Source organism: Chaetodon trifascialis, chromosome 17 (genome assembly GCF_039877785.1).
Source record: "Chaetodon trifascialis isolate fChaTrf1 chromosome 17, fChaTrf1.hap1, whole genome shotgun sequence".
Lineage (NCBI taxonomy): Eukaryota > Metazoa > Chordata > Actinopteri > Chaetodontiformes > Chaetodontidae > Chaetodon > Chaetodon trifascialis.
Window position 1 is genome coordinate 16,335,898 of NC_092072.1, and position 16,066 is coordinate 16,351,963.

The 16,066-nt window shown below is 43.3% G+C and overlaps 1 protein-coding gene across 2 annotated transcripts in view; it reads right to left on the minus strand.

Moving 5' to 3' along the window:
* The window catches only part of csmd2 (CUB and Sushi multiple domains 2), a 225,303-nt gene that overhangs the window by 138,424 nt on the left and 70,813 nt on the right, over positions 1-16,066 (minus strand). For both annotated transcript variants that reach the window (XM_070983997.1, XM_070983996.1), the window contains exon 5: positions 12,100-12,307. In XM_070983997.1, coding sequence (XP_070840098.1) covers positions 12,100-12,307 — 208 coding nt within the window. The remainder of the gene's footprint in view (positions 1-12,099; positions 12,308-16,066) is intronic.

Here is a 16,066-nt window from a genome sequence, read left to right on the forward strand (position 1 = left end):
GCAAGACGTCTCAGCATATTGCTGGTGTTTCCATCCTTGCTTGAAAAGATCATTTTACAGACCGTAAAAGTAGCACTGGTTCCATCTTTCTTCATAAAATGAAATTACGCTTTTGACCAGTTCTTATTCTCTGCCATGACTTCGTTTTGTTGCAGGTTTAAAGCAGCGGAGACACATGAGTTTGACGTCATTGTCAAAAAAAAAAACACACACACACAAAAATAAATACCTTTTCTGCTTCATCAGGGAAGGCACATTTAAGTTCAGACTTCATTTTAATTTACAATGCAAAGAGAATTCATAACCATATAAAAACAAAGATTCTTCAAAGAGCACCAAAGCTGCTTTATGCTGACCCAGTCGTTTCTTAAAAGCACTTTCCTCGCCACAAATATCAGCCAATAATAATTCAGAGAGATATCATTGTCCTCCATGCAATACATTGTGTATATGTTGCAGCTAATAAGAAAATTTCACCATCAAGGCTTGCTTATTGAAGAATGAATCTTTTCATTCTTAGCAATACTACATGAGAGTTAATACAAAATATGAGAATGAATAGATCCTGCACAGTTTCATTTGCACAAACATCCTACTTGATACCTTGAGCCATTTCCAGAAATTAGGAGTCAGTGTTTGCATGGGAAACAAGACAAAGCATTGTGTTCAGAGTCATACAGCTGCAACATCGGACGCCAAACTGCAAGCCAGGCATGTAATACATGCTACCAGCCTGCACACATACAAACCAGCAGATCAAACAAAGCACTCCATTATGCAGTATCCTCGTCCCAGGGCATGTCAGCAACAGTAAATAACGTGATAGAACAGTGTGAAAACACAGAGAGGGTCCCGGACATGACCACTCTGCTCCCAAAACGTACTAACCAAGTAACCAATGTAATTTAATGCCGGTCTCTGTTTATCTATGCAAACACACAACACAGGGGCGACTTATTACATTATAAAGTATTTTTATACTGAACTACAATATATCTCCAAAGCTGCCCTCCTGTCAAACGATCGGCTGATCCATATCACGCAGACAAACAGCGCATCAATTAGCCATGCAAAGACAAATCACACATTTTTTTCATGGTTCACTGGTCGCAGCACCTTCCATAATCCTCCGTTATCGCACAGTCGGGAAGGATAGAGAAGCTAATAACGCAGTGATATTAGCAACACTGATTTGCAAGTGATAGAGCCAGGCAGCACTGGCCCTTAATTCTGTCTGCATGAGCCCCAAGACCAGACTAATCCCTAGTTTAATTATTTTTTTCTCTTAGCCCCCCTTGATCACCCATCTTGTCAATGTTCTCTAGTCAGGCCATCTAATTAAAAGACAGGAAAGGTGGTAAACAGGCAGCCTCAGCATTGAAAAAGGTGCGATATCAATAGTATGACGTACACAATTTCCCTGACCAATCACAAGAGGCCAGCGTATCCACCTAAATCTAACATCATTTTAAGTCAACACTAAATCATAGTCATGACACCATACTGGTTGCCACTGTTTTAAGAGTGGAGCGAAGTGATGCAAAGCCACACTACGATGTCGGGCAATGAACAGCCTCAATAGCAGCGTCGATCTTGCCTGTAGCGGTTGCCAACGTTGCTGTTACTCCTCCTTTGTTCCGGCGCGCAACTTGAACAACACTTGCAAACAGCTTGACAATGGCGTTAGTCCCACCCACGGCACTCATTGGATCGATTGCTTTTTCAGACGAGAAACCGCAGTTTCGTGTCCTGACGCCAGACAATTTGGTCAGCTCGGGGGAGCGGGCGGATTCAAGAGCCTGGGCCCAGGCAATGTTGAAAGTGCACTTCGGTGCACTTGCAAGGTCCTGTCACCACAGACGTATTATGTTAGAGCTTTGACAAGATAAAACTTTTTTTTGCCCGTCTCTGTCTTTGCTTCTGTCTTATTCTGTCTGTGGGGAAAGTGGTATTAAGAAAGATTGCAGTGCTGTGGGATCAATATGATGCTGACACCTCTCTGGCACTCTCCAAAAATCTCTACCAAGCAAAAACCCACTTACAGAGGGGGTCTAATGGATCACATAACCACTATATCACTTTAGCTTTGATTTAACCCCTGAAGAAGCGACACCCTTGTCTGCAATGAGTATAATTGGTTATTCAAAAAGAAGGGAAAAATCAGACTCAGCCTCTTAGCCACAAAAAACAACTTATTATGTAAAAACTGCTAATAATGTCATAAAAAGGGCAATAACAATCAGAATTTAACAGTCTTTCTATAATGAAATAAAATAGCTGAAGATATAATGAAATCATTTTTTACCTATAATGTAATGAGTTATTAAAATTTGTAGTTATCGTGGGTTATTATGGCTTGTGGCGTTTTTTCCTAAAAGTTGGATCACACAAGCCATGAATTTGTGATCACTAGATAATAATTTGGATATACAAGTTAATATATTGTCCACACAGGATAAAGAAAATCTCTCAGGACTTTGGGGGCTCCATACAATGTACATAGTGTTTGCCAAGTTTTAAATCAAGGCACTGACGGTCCCTCTATATGTTCGACAGTACAGCTAAGGCTTTTTACGGTTAGGGCCGACATTGCCTGTCAGCCTTTGCCTCCCCACATTTATTGATGCAGTTGAGCAGAGTTTTTATGGAGGCACGCTGCTGTGCGGCCTGTAATTGCCGGTCAAGGCACGTTCACCAGAGTTCATAAAGGTTCCTCTGTAAATATATTCAGGTCGGCCTAGTGTCACCTCATACAAAAAAAGACAGCCTCTGTCTGATGAATGGGAAGACGAGGGGTATTTCACCTCTCCTCTTCACACACACAAACACATTCACAAAGCACCAGATGAGATGTGAATACACCCTGACTGTACAAACTCACTCACACACACACACACACACACACACACACACACACACACACACACACACACACACACACACACACACACACACACACACACACACACACACACACACACACACACACACACACACACACACACACACGCACGCACGATGCCCGTCTTGCTGTCCCAAAGAAGATTAAGATATATTACGCTCCAAACCAGCAAGCACGTCCTTGCTTTCTCTCACCTTGCAGGTTGCCTGCTTCTTCTTTCCTGATTCCTCTTTTCCTTTTTCATTATGGGCCACAAATGTGAGCTTTCCTAGCCTAATACATACAAAGAGCACTTTTATGAATGATCATGAGTTCCAAAGCCTGTAGAGGAAGACTGAACGAGCATCAATCGCAGTAAGTGATATGTCCTCAAAGGTGAGAATGACTCAGTCTGTATGTCTGCGGTATCAATTGTCCACGCATTTCCAGGAATCCGGATCGAGTCAGCCAATAAGACGACAGAAACATGGCTGTCACTGTGTCACTGTCACTGTGTCGCTGGCTGTATGCTGCTGCAAATGAATCTTTAGTTTTTTTAAATTCTAAAAATCAGATGGAGACTCTTTCTTTCCACCAGTGGGTTTGAGTTGGTTCGATAGTACTTCAGTGCAGTTTCACTTGTTTCAGGGATTTAGCACAAACAAGCGTCATTGTCTACAAACAGCAGATCACTCCGCTAGTATCAACACAATGGCGCTTGATTCAACAAAAGCAAGCTGATTTGCATTGGAACAAAGGGGAACTATCTGACGCCCTTGGCTGATGTTGTCACGTTAAATTACTTGTCAAGAAGGCTAGTTTTTCACAACAAAGGCTACATATGTGGTATATGTGTGTTTGTGCCCTTTGCTCCTATATTTGCATGTTGTTTTGTGTAAAAGCGAGGTCGGAGACAGAGAGTGGGGATGTGCTGTGGTTGAGCAGTGACCCAGATCAGACATCTCCGTCCACTCGGGGAATGCACGGGCACAAGATGTTCTGCTGTTACTGCAGCATAGCCACCTCCAACCAAAGACACACCTTACCACTTTGATTAGTATCTGTCTATAGATTTTAATTAAAACAAATGCAAGTGACATGTCATGATGTCTCTGTTTTGGAAATGTTTTATTAAATTTATTTTCTTTTTGCTTTTCTTGTTTCTGAAGAGCCAGTACAACGATTGAGGTGAATAAGGTGAGTTTTCTAATGAGGGGCCATGCCATACTTTGTGTACCACAGCACATAAATTCAAAAGAATACTGGGCTACTTTAAAGGACCTGTTGGACATTTCTGTAGTGCAGCAGAAGTTTTTGTGCACATGCACAGGCACGCACACACAACATTATATAGTCAGACATGATACAATGAAGTGGCATTAAAGGGCTGTGTGTATTTGTCCTCCCTGCCCTGCTTTTACAATCTAATTGTTGTACCCAGTGTCCTCTACAACGGACCACTGAGTGCACTGTGCTTTTGGCCAACTGCTTTCATATATTGCTTTCCTCCTAAGCCCCTCCTCTCAGCCCTCCCTCTTCCATTCTCTCTATCTTGGTTAATTACTACAATTGATTAATCGACTGCCATGACGTCACTCACAATCCGGTGGAGCTTAGTGTGTCGCCCCAATTACACTCAGAAAAAAAGACTGACGGAGGTCAAGGTTAAAGGTGTATAAATCTGCTAGAAAACAGTGATGTTGACCAAGCAAAGAATTTAAAATCTATTTCCATACAACTACTATTCTCTTTTGATCACGCTCCAACAAAAAGCCTCTGAAGCATGCTTCTCTAGGTTAGCAGCATTTGACCCAGGAAGTGAATTAAGGGATCAAAGCGAGCTATGGGATGAAGCATTGGTGGAAGCTGCAGAACAAACATGAGTGTACAACTACTGTTTTCATAAGTGTTAGATGAAAGACAGAGAAAAAAGCAGAAGAGATTGATTTGTTTTTGACTGCGTTGATGCTTGGACTCACAGCATCAACAGTTCCACATCTCCTCCCTTAATATAATGAATTCAATAATATGAGTAAGAAGACAGATGACACTCCTAAGAGGACATAGAGACACTATTCTCCAGTGTCCTAAAGGGCAGAATTAAGAGTTTGGGGGGATTATAGATCTAGAGAAAAACGGTGAAAACACTGAGATAAGAGGATTATTCACATTTACATTTTCTAATTGTCATAAACGTACAACAGCACAGTAGCTGCTTAGACATGGACATGACTTCAGTGTCAAAGTTGTCCAATGAGGACATCATGAAATGCATAATGAAATTATGCATAAATGAAATAATGTATTTAAAAAATTAAAAAAAACTCCAATCCATTTGCAGGCCCAGGGCACCAATGTGCACAACATCAAATATGCCTCTGTGTGTGAATCATAAGCCATTAGGGCATCTGTGGGGACTGTTAAAGCGACAGATTGGATCCCAACGGTGCAGTGCTTAGTAAACACAACTAAAGAGACACCCAGTCAGGGCCCCGTGATCTGGGCCATTACCTCTAACCTCTGCATGCTCTCTGGTCTCACTGGGATGGCAGGGTGAGGTATCACATGAATAGACATGCTTACACAGACACATTGCTATCCAGCCTGCTTGCCTCATGGGAGCTGGTTTATAGGTTAGACTCAATATTGTCTAGTAAATTGCTACACCTGCTGTTTGTTAACACAACACAGATCATCAATGACCATTAATGATATGTAATAAAGAAGATTAGAATGCCTTCCCTAACCGAAATACACAAGCAAGATGGGAGGTTGCTAAAATATATAGACAAGCTTTGGCCCATTTTAGCTAACCTTGCTCTCTGCACTCCAAGTCCCCTCTCTTCTCCAGCTCTTAGCCTGAGCAATGTGACAGAGGGAGTAACAAAGTGTGGCATTCTGGGGTGAGCCAATCTGCAGCACAGCACCAGGTGTTGGAGATAATGTTCTGCCGGAGCATTTCTTGGCGGGTCGCGCAAAGTTCATCATAACTGAAGTTTTGATCGATGGCACATTGCAGATTGAGTCCTCAACGAAGTGCTGCGGTTAATAAATCCTGACTCAAACAACAGACTTTGAGGCGCCATGGTAGAGAGACTGGCAAAGACAGCTATTGATTCACAAGGCAAGCACAGGCCGATAAGCGCGAACTATGGTTTTAGATGCACGGAGCTGACACTGCAGAAAAAAAAAAAAAAAAATCAAGAAGTCAGCAGAGATGACCTTTGGAAGTTTTTGTTGATAACTATTTGGCAAATTATAATTAAAACTAGTAGACTTGGTTTTACAGACGAGCAATTCAAACGTTCTTTCCAGAGTAACATCTCAATTCTATTCAGTATCTACCTACAATATATCTGTCCAACTGAAAACCCAACACACAGGTAATCCCACAAAACATTAATCACTAATCACCTGTAGATTTACTGAAAAATGACATGATATAATGACCTATAATCTATAATCACCTCCTCCCACACAGGTGCAAGCCTACAATGGTGAAAAGAGCTTGATAAAATTACATAAAATAATAATCACTCAATGTTTAGCATTTGCACAAGTACAGTTTGTCCACTTTTATTAGAAAGAAAAACATGGCATCAAAAATACCTATTAATTCCAACTCGTGATTTTTTTTAAAAATCACACTTCGTCCAGCGAACACATATTCAAAAACTAACAACGCAATTCGCATAATTCACCTTTAAAGAACCTCGGCAAGAACAGCAGTAGGTCTGAAAGTCATCTGCAGGGTGAAGAACAGTGGAAGGTAAAGCGGTAGATGAGTCTAGAGAGGAGTGCGCAGCCAGGCGAGGAAAGAAAGAACAAGCAAAACTGAGAGAAAAAGACAGGGATCTAGATCCAGCAAGATAAGAGGGTGTGATAGATGCAGCTGGTATATATAACCCCCTCACAGCACGAACTGGGGGATCTGGGTTTTTTTTGTTGTTGTTGTCTTTGACGTGATGATCCTTGACGTGCATCCGGGCTTCATTACCATCCCTCACATCAGCCGTGAGGCATTTCCATCTCAACAAATGTTTATCTCCGTATGAGCTTTCTCCAGTGTTAAGTTTAGAGAAGTGCAGTTGTGGGCTTTTAGATATGCACATCATCCCCACTGCAGCACACATGGAAAGTTAGGGGAATACATGATTGAACAGCAACCGGTGTTTGTGAACGTACAAATCAAAAGCAAATCTTCGCACACGCGCTGCACGACTACCTGGGGCTCAAACTGCGGAATCAAAGAAAACTTTACTGAACTCAGAGCACGCTGTTCATCATCCTTAGTTTACTCTTGTTTTGGATGATTTGTATGTGGGTTTTATGATGAGAGCACCACTTAGGGTAAATGACTTCAGAAGGCATAATGAAAGACTATAGACTTTCATTAGACAATCAGACCAAACTATCCACTCAGATGCTTTATGACACCCACATAGCAGAGAGAGAGAGAGAGAGAGAGACTCACTGAGAAAGATAGAGACAGCGAGAGAGAGAGAGAAAAACGCCAGAGTCAGACCATCCTAGACGTGACCAGACTACTGATGCTGCGGTGAATTACCAGTCGAGCTCCAAAGTGAAACGCTTCCTTTACTCCACCAGTCTGTTGTGAGAAACAGGCCACAGGATAAGAAACTGATAAAAAAAAACTTATTCAACATTCACAGCGAGAATACACACCCGCTGCACCATGACACAGTATCCATTTAAAAACACATCTATGCAAAGTGTCCCGACACACACTGCCAATACTCTGTATTCACTTCACTGAAAATAACTGCCTTTGTGCTCAAACGTACAATAAATTACGTTTTCAAGCAGGGGGACCATGTGGACCACAGGTGGGCAATCACCTATTCTTGTGCTGCCAGGCAAACAATGGTCAGAGGATATGTTGCACGATCAGTCACTTCCATACACACTCTTACTGTGACTGTTTTATTACAGGAAATACTTAAAATGAGAGTAAATCTGGCAGCCAACTGCTCGACATGATGTACGCTGCTGTGGAGTCCCATGGGGGGGAGAGTATAGGATGAGTGGATTACCACCGTGATGAATAGCAGTTAGCATGCACACAAACATTTACATACAAGTGTAAATATGCACACTTTCATGGTTGTACGCATACGTAGATACCAACGCTCACGAATCTGGTCATGGATCATCTGAGGTAAATTATAAGTGAATCAGATTTACAGTGAATCCTAACTTAAATCTCACGAGCCTGAACATGAAAAAAAAAACTTTACCAATCTCTTTGAAAACACGAAAACAAAAGTTGAGGCATTTATCTCCCCAAAAATGAAACATACTCATATTGCTGTTCATCCCATCGGAAACTGGAGAAAACAGCCCCCGGACTTAAAAAGCTGTTCTGAAGACCATTCGCTCACTCTCAGGTGAGTCAGCCTAACAGCCAATCAATACAGATCCAGTGTTCTGCACTCTCCTCCAACAATTCTTTATCTCTTCCTGGCTCACTTGCGCACACACGGACATGCTCCCTCCGCGGGCTGGGACATGATGACACATATCAGCACTGCAGGGATAATCCATACGTTCGCTGAATGTCAGTGTCTCAAGTCCGTAGAGTAAAGACTCAAAGGAGAGAGGAGAGAGGATGGGAGGTTACCTAGAGGGATCAAGACTCACTGGGCTCTCAGATCTCCTAACAGGAAGGAATAAGTTGCATGTACCCAGGGAACTTTGTGTTGTCAGCAATGGATGCATAAAAAAAGAGGAAGAAAAAAAAAAGAAAAGAAGAAACTCTCATGGGAATTAAGAGTTTGCAAAAGTTACCAGAACGGAAAACAAAGTCAAAGTTTGGTTTGGGAACACTTTCTGTAAAATGGTGCGATCACTGAACTGTGATGCAGCAGTTTTTGGGGTTTTTTTTCAACAGAATGCCATTTTTTGTAGAAGTCATTTCATCTGCAGATTCAGGCACTTTCCACCATTACACTATTTACAGTATCAAAGGAGCTGCAGGGGTTGCTTTCAGCATCTCAAGGGAGCACTACTGCGGGATGAAAATGTATCATGGTGCTTTGCAAAACAATTGAGCGCCAAAGAAAATTACAAGTCAAATAGCTGTGAGTTCCACTTAGTAGCAAGTGGGCGAATGAGCATCTGGCAATTGGTGAACGTCAGCCGTTATTTACATTGCCTCAAAGTGGATGGTGATGGGAAGAAAATCAATGTGGATGCAAACACTGTAATGGCAGAGTAATGTGTTCCCCTGGGCGAGCAACACCGAAGAAGTCCTGTCAGGGTAATACCGAGCAGAGGCGGGATTCAGCTGCCGTTTTTGCCAGCCCTTCCCACTGCCACATTCAATCCACATGCACATCTCAGCTCTTGAAGTCAGTCTTTAAGGCTGTCTCCTAACGCTGCCTCTTCAGAATGCTAACTCTGCAGGGCCGCCAATCAAAGCGCTGGATGGTACGGTAAACAAGAGTGTAAGTGAGCAAGATTAGATTCGCATATGCAAAGGGGTGATGTTCGTGATGGTGATTGATGGTGTTTATTGTGGTTCATTCTCTTCCTTGCAAAACACACATACGGACTCTTGCATTCACAACAAGAGAGCAGGGAGCAAGCAAACTTGACCTGCTTTTGTTTGAGCTGTTGTGGATCGATCGGGGAAGCATGGTTTTGACCATGATCCCTGGCCTCTTCTCTCCTATCGGACCACTCAACCTGTCCGTCAGGTATCAATCAATACTGCTCAGAGATCCTCACATTGTGAATGAAGTTGCCAGCAGGCCGGTGGGTTGCAAACACCGCACGAACTCTCTCAGCTATAAAATCATAAACGCACACTAACACTTCCATTCTTGTCATTTGGTCAGGCCACAAGGATGTAGCAGTTTGTGTCTTGTAACTTCAGATACAATATTTGATCCTTACAAGCAACAAATAAAGGATCTGACATGAGAATCAACAGGAAAAAACAAGAATCCAGGTCTAGGTTACAGACCCTAATCAGTTCATAGTGGATCTGAAATAAACAAAGAGCATTTTAAACTTAACCATGACTTACTGGCACAAACCAGCTTGATTGCTGCAGGTCAGCACCATCACAGAGCTCCACCTGACCTCTCTAATTGAACACCAGCTGGGAAGTCATAATCCCTCCACCCATTTATCAAGTTCCTGGCTTCCACGACCATCCTCTCCTCCAAAGGCCCTGCCCTCCTCTCAACTTCTCTCCTCTGGAGTCCGCTGATTCCTGTCTGTACCTAATCCTCTAAAACTCCAGACATGCAACTACTTAAATACACCAGAGATAAAGTCATTGTGTTGAAAATAGGCTGGTCAGCTTTTATATTTTGGAGAAAACAGCCAACACTTTTGAAGTCAACACTATATTGGTAAAACCCAAGCCAGCATAACTAGAAAAAAATGAAACAATAGAGGCAAGCCAGCATGTCTGCGCTGCGTCCTCTGTCCCCTGCGCTGCCTTTTCCTTGCAATGTGCATGATCAACTGTGACTTGCACTGTGTGCTTGCCAATAGGCCTTCTCCCTCTTTTCTAGTCACTTTCATCCCACTATTTTCCCTTGTTGTTTGAGACAGTGCAGCCATGCCGCAGGTGCACCACCATAGGCGCCCCCGGCAACAATCACCACAAAGATGACAGACTCAGTAGAGATTTGGGCACACCACAAGACAACAGAGAGCAAATCAAAGTCTGGGACAGGAAGCTGATGACTTCGTAAAATGTGCAAAAGCAGCATAGTCGGGCTGCCGTCTGTGGGAGCCTGGGAAGCGATCAAGTCTCAGTTGGCCAAGAAGAGATTCAAAGAGACTTTAATATCAGGCTACAAGGCACAATTCTCAGTTTTAAGAACGCTCACAGTCAATCAAGTTCTTTTCAGGAAGTGTTTTCGCTTCTACTACTGAGTGAACGAGTGAAACTGACACAAGCTTCCAGGGGCCATTTCACTCAAAGATGACTTCTCATATATTCTTTCTGAACCTGCTTCCTCTATCAACAGTCGTCTCTCCCTGTCTATCTGTGCATGCGTCTGTGTTTCCAGTGTTTAATAGCTCAGCCAGTACTTCCCCTTGTCCCTTCCTGTCAACTGCCTGTGGCTGTAACTTCAAAGACTTTTCTGTCTTCTCTTGATTATCAGAACTGCTCATCTCCTACATGACCCTGAAATTAAACCTGAATTTTTATATTTCACTTAAGACGAAGAAAGTGCAGTGGATTTTCCTCGTGTATGACAGTCGCATCCACCCACCTGTAGTCAACACATGTACATAATGCAAGCTAAGATTAGCCTTGAGTGAGTGAGTGAGTGAGTGAGTGAGTGAGTGAGTGAGTGAGTGAGTGAGTGAGTGAGTGAGTGAGTGAGTGAGTGAGTGAGTGAGTGAGTGAGTGAGACAGGGACAAATTGACACAGAAAGTGTGAAAGAGTACATCTGTTTGTACAAGTTCTTAGAGTGCCAGCACAAATATATGGAAGTGTCTGAAAGTGTGAATACTTATGTGCTCACGTCCATTTGTGCCCATATGGGCTCTACTGTGTGTGTGTGTGTGTGTGTGTGTGTGTGTGTGTGTGTGTGTGTGTGTGTGTGTGTGTGTGTGTGTGTGTGTGTGTGTGTGTGTGTGAGAGGCTGTGTGAAAGAACACTGTACGGGTGGTGGTGGTAATCGAGCTCACTAATTACTTCCTGAGCTGAGAGAGTTGTCAGAGAGAGGAGGAGCTGCCACAGATGGTGAGAGACCCACACTGACACCAGGATATCCTACCTCTTCATCATTAGAGCCGAGCATGTGTGTTTGTGTGAGACCGAGTAATTGAGAGAATGAGTGAGAGTGTGTGACCAAGAGTGAGTGTTCAAATGACACTTTAAATCCATATGATACACCCTGATGGGAAAAAGCGATGAAATGTATATCAAGTGAATAAGTCTTTTATCTGTGGATTCATTGTTTTCATTTTAAAGATACTGTCAGTGGCACTCAATACTGGATAACCCTGATGGCCAAATTGATTCCTGTTCTTCTGCTCTTCACACACATCTCAGACAGCTATGGTCCAGACATAGTTCCACTGGACCTACCAAACATCCACCCACTTCCAACCAAACTTCAACCAGCTACTTTCTGCCTGTGGCCAGGCAGAGCGCCAGTGGACTCCATTCTTGTCCCTAACTCAGATGCCTCTCTGGATGAAATTCTGAAGGCTGACTACTCACCACTGTGAAGAGCCCTCGGTGCCGCTGACCTCCAGCAGGTCATAGTCGTCCTCCAGCTGAAAGTCAGAGAAAACCAGAGCAATGGTGTCTCCTGGCTCGGCCAGCACAGTCCAGGTGCAGTCAGCGTTGTTGTTGTACTCGGCTGGGTAATTTGGAGTGGTAATCACGCCACTCTGGCCCCGCAGTGTCCCGCCACACCCATCATCTGCTGCAGGGAGCACAGGAGAGGAAGTTGTCATATTAACATTCTAACTGGTTATTGTAAGGTTAATCGCTATCGTAGTGGCCGAAATATAAGACCGCACTGATTACATGAACACTCCCTCTTCAGATTCCTCTCATGCGACACCCAGTCCTGTCAAGCTTTTGGAATCACTTTCAGAGCTACAGAAAGTTTTTCACTGACTGCATTTTTAAGACTGTCTTTTGGACTTGCCTTCTTCTAAAACGTCTCTCTTACATTTGTCCATGGCTGCTGTCTGACTCATTTATGTGGCTAACTCCAGCGCACACAGTGCATAGCTAGAGACAGAGAATCACTCACCTAACAACAGTAAAGCTACAACCAAGAACCATCATTTAAAAGTGCAAATACATTATGTCATAAATAACGTTACATAATTTTTCAGAATTTACAGACAGAAATACATTATCTGTATATGGACCAATACCAATTAAGCTCATTTATTATCAAGCTGCTGAGCCACTTCGGGAATATATCAGGATGACACGGATGCTAATGACTGATCATACTAATGAGGCAGATGTAATGATTCAGCAAGAAAAGTCTCCCAAATTATATCACATAGGCTTAACTGAGTGGTAACTTTTAGAGGGAAGGTTTGCCAGGAACCTTGTGTCCTTTTTAGCATTTTTTAAAAATCTTTCTGGCCCCAAATTATCGCGTTGACGGCCAAAGATTGCAGATTTTCAATTCTGGAGCATGAAAATATGCGATGACTTACAGCATATTGTTACTTTGTTGGCAATTTTCGCCATAGGCCAGAGAGACACCAGTCTGAGGATTTCAAAATGCCCTAGGGTGCTTTTACAGCCAATAGGGAGCTGAATAGGGTGTGTGATGCAACCTAATGTAACGAGGGGGGGAAGTGATTAAATTCTGATTAATTCAGATTTGTGTTAATCAAAGCATCTCTTCCCTCCTCGAGACTGCTTTAAGGAGACCATTAAATAATGAAGCATGCATTTAATGTGTTGCCAGGATAATTCCCTGCCCAGCTTCTGATATGTTCATTACAGCTTTGAACAATAGCGTATTGAGTGATATCTGAACTGCACTTCCTGTGTGGAGCGTGTGGAAACGCCCACTTTAAAATATGGTGCATGTACTTGTGAACAGAGGGAACACATCAAAAGAAGTTTTGGATGATGCCTCAATGATATTATTGTTTGTGAAATTGTGTGTGTGTGTGTCTGTATGTGCGCCACCGTGTCGGGGCGGCGTGGGATTCATTAGCGGGAGGCCAGCTACCGCGAGGTGTTTCAAAGCGAGGAGGAGGAGTTCATAGGCGCCGGGACCTGTCTATCATCCATCCAACCTGTCACCACGGCAACCCCCCTGAGGGAGGGTAAGGGAGTGTACGGACGAGCGGAAACTTGTGAGGTGTGAACTTGAATAGCAGGGAAACCACGACAGAAGGGCGAGAAGAAGGGGATGAAGAGGATGACAGGTGACAAGAGAGGATGGGCGAAAGAAAAGTGCAGAGGGAGGGTGGACAATGAGGAAAGAGAGAGATGGCGAGAAGGGTGACAGGTGATTGTTGCAGTGGGAGTGACAGGAAGTAGAAGGCAGACAGAAGAAAGGACGGGGAAGTGCATTGATATTCCACACAAGACAGTTTCTTCACAGTTGAAGGGAAGTCTCTGACTCCAAACTCTCCCCTTCACCTTGACTCTCTCCGTCGCTCTCTCCATTTTGTGGCTGCCACTGGCAGATCCAACCTCTCCACAACAATGGAAAACTAAAAAATGGCCGTACCACAAACTGAATCAAACCAAAAACGTGAACAGTGGGTCAGGTGTGCGGAGACATATTCCATTTTTTTCCTCAGTCAATTGTAGATTGCAGGGTGCTTCCCACGGTTGAAACAGTACACACTGTCAGGCTGTCACTGTGGAAGGAGCTGCTTCAATTCCTCTGAGTGTCACGATGACCAAGATATGGGGAAGCATGGGCGTTGCATGAAAGCTAGGAAATCATTAATGTATCAAAAATGCATGTTTGTAACACAGGAAAACCTTGAAAACTATACTGTTTAAATGAGACAACTAAATGTGACACGATATCACTAAAAGCAGAGTGCTTTTGTAATACGGACAATAAAACATGTTCACAAAAAAAGAAACTGTTGTCAGTATAAACAGTGAAATTTCGAACTTGTCTGTAGTAATCCTTTGTCTGGAAAGATATGCAGCAGCAAAAAGGCATAGGAGGTATAATTCTGAACGAGCCGAGGAAAGACTGATGGAGAGGACTGTGAGCAGACCGTGGTTAGTGTCAGACACTGAATAAAGGAGTGCTGTTAAATCACCTATAAGTATACTCATGACATTATTGCTCACAGAACAAATTGATGAGCATAAAGAAAGCAAATGTAAAACATTATCTGTGCCATCAATGGCTGGCTATCATCTATGGCCCGACAGTGCTGGCACGTTTGCCCTCTCCTGAGTCCAGAATGGTGACCGTGCCAAAATGTTCCCCCTCGCTCCCAAAGTAGAGTGTGAGCTCTGCTCTTACACATATGGGCAGGCTCTATAATTGGAATGACATTAACAATACTTATGCACTATGAAGGAGCCCTCAGGTGTACATGTTGACTTTTATGTGGCACTGAGGGACCCCAATTAATAACAGGGGGAATTGCCAGTTTCTAAAACTTGTTGGTGTGTAATTTATCCTTGAAAGGTGGCACAGTCACATCCGTTACTGTTTGAGCAATCTTTTGTCCCTTTCAGGAAGGAGCCTGGGTGGGCATGGATGAGGAGGAAGGAGCTTTGGGTCTGACCATCAAATTGTTACTGATAATGAGGGGAAGGACAGAGGGGAAGGGAGATGACAGAGTTATTTATGGTTTCTTAGAAAAAATGTAAGCCATTGCAGAGAACAGATTATGATTTATGAGCCCTGAATAGTTTTGCATCGTGGAGCACGGGCATGTGCACATGTCTGCTTGTGATTGGGTGGGTGGGGAATGTGTTGGCGCGTGGTGCCCAGCCATGTGTGCTCCTATGTGGGCTTCCTGACTCCCGGCCTGGTTGCAGATGGCACAGTGTCTTAGCGCTCTGCTCAGCAGGCACACTGACACAAACCATTGGCCACATGGACACGGCAAATGGACATACACGGACATGCAAACTTGAATGTTCATGACATGTGCGTGCATTAGAATGATGCAAGAATTCACTTTAATACAAAGCAAAATCCTGCAAAATGACATACAATAGCATTACATTTGCCTACAGTGAACTATTTTCAAGAAGTGTGTCATGTTGGGTCAGACAAGACACACTGGCAGGTGTCGATGCCGCAGGGGTGCTCGCTAACTGTGAGCGAAGGACAACTGGCACAAGCACCTGACTGGGAGCATGAACACATGAGGTCCTGTCATGGTAAATAAGATATCAGTAAAACCACAGAAACCCTTGTCAGGTCATGTGGAGGCATGTGTAATCACTTCAAAAACAAAGGTCAGCATTGCCATCTACAACACTTGAATTTTTCAGGTTTGCAGCATTAATAGATACAATCTCATGCTGACTTTCATGTTTCATCTGTGAAGTTTTAATCCATGGAAGGACTACCTATGTGCATGATCAACTGGGTCAGCCTGTCTGTTGTTAGCTGATTTTACCCAGAGTTGTCTTATCCTACTGAGATCCAGCCTATTCATTTGCGTCCTCTGTAGTGGACATTTGGTTTTGGTCTATATCTTTTGACTCATTT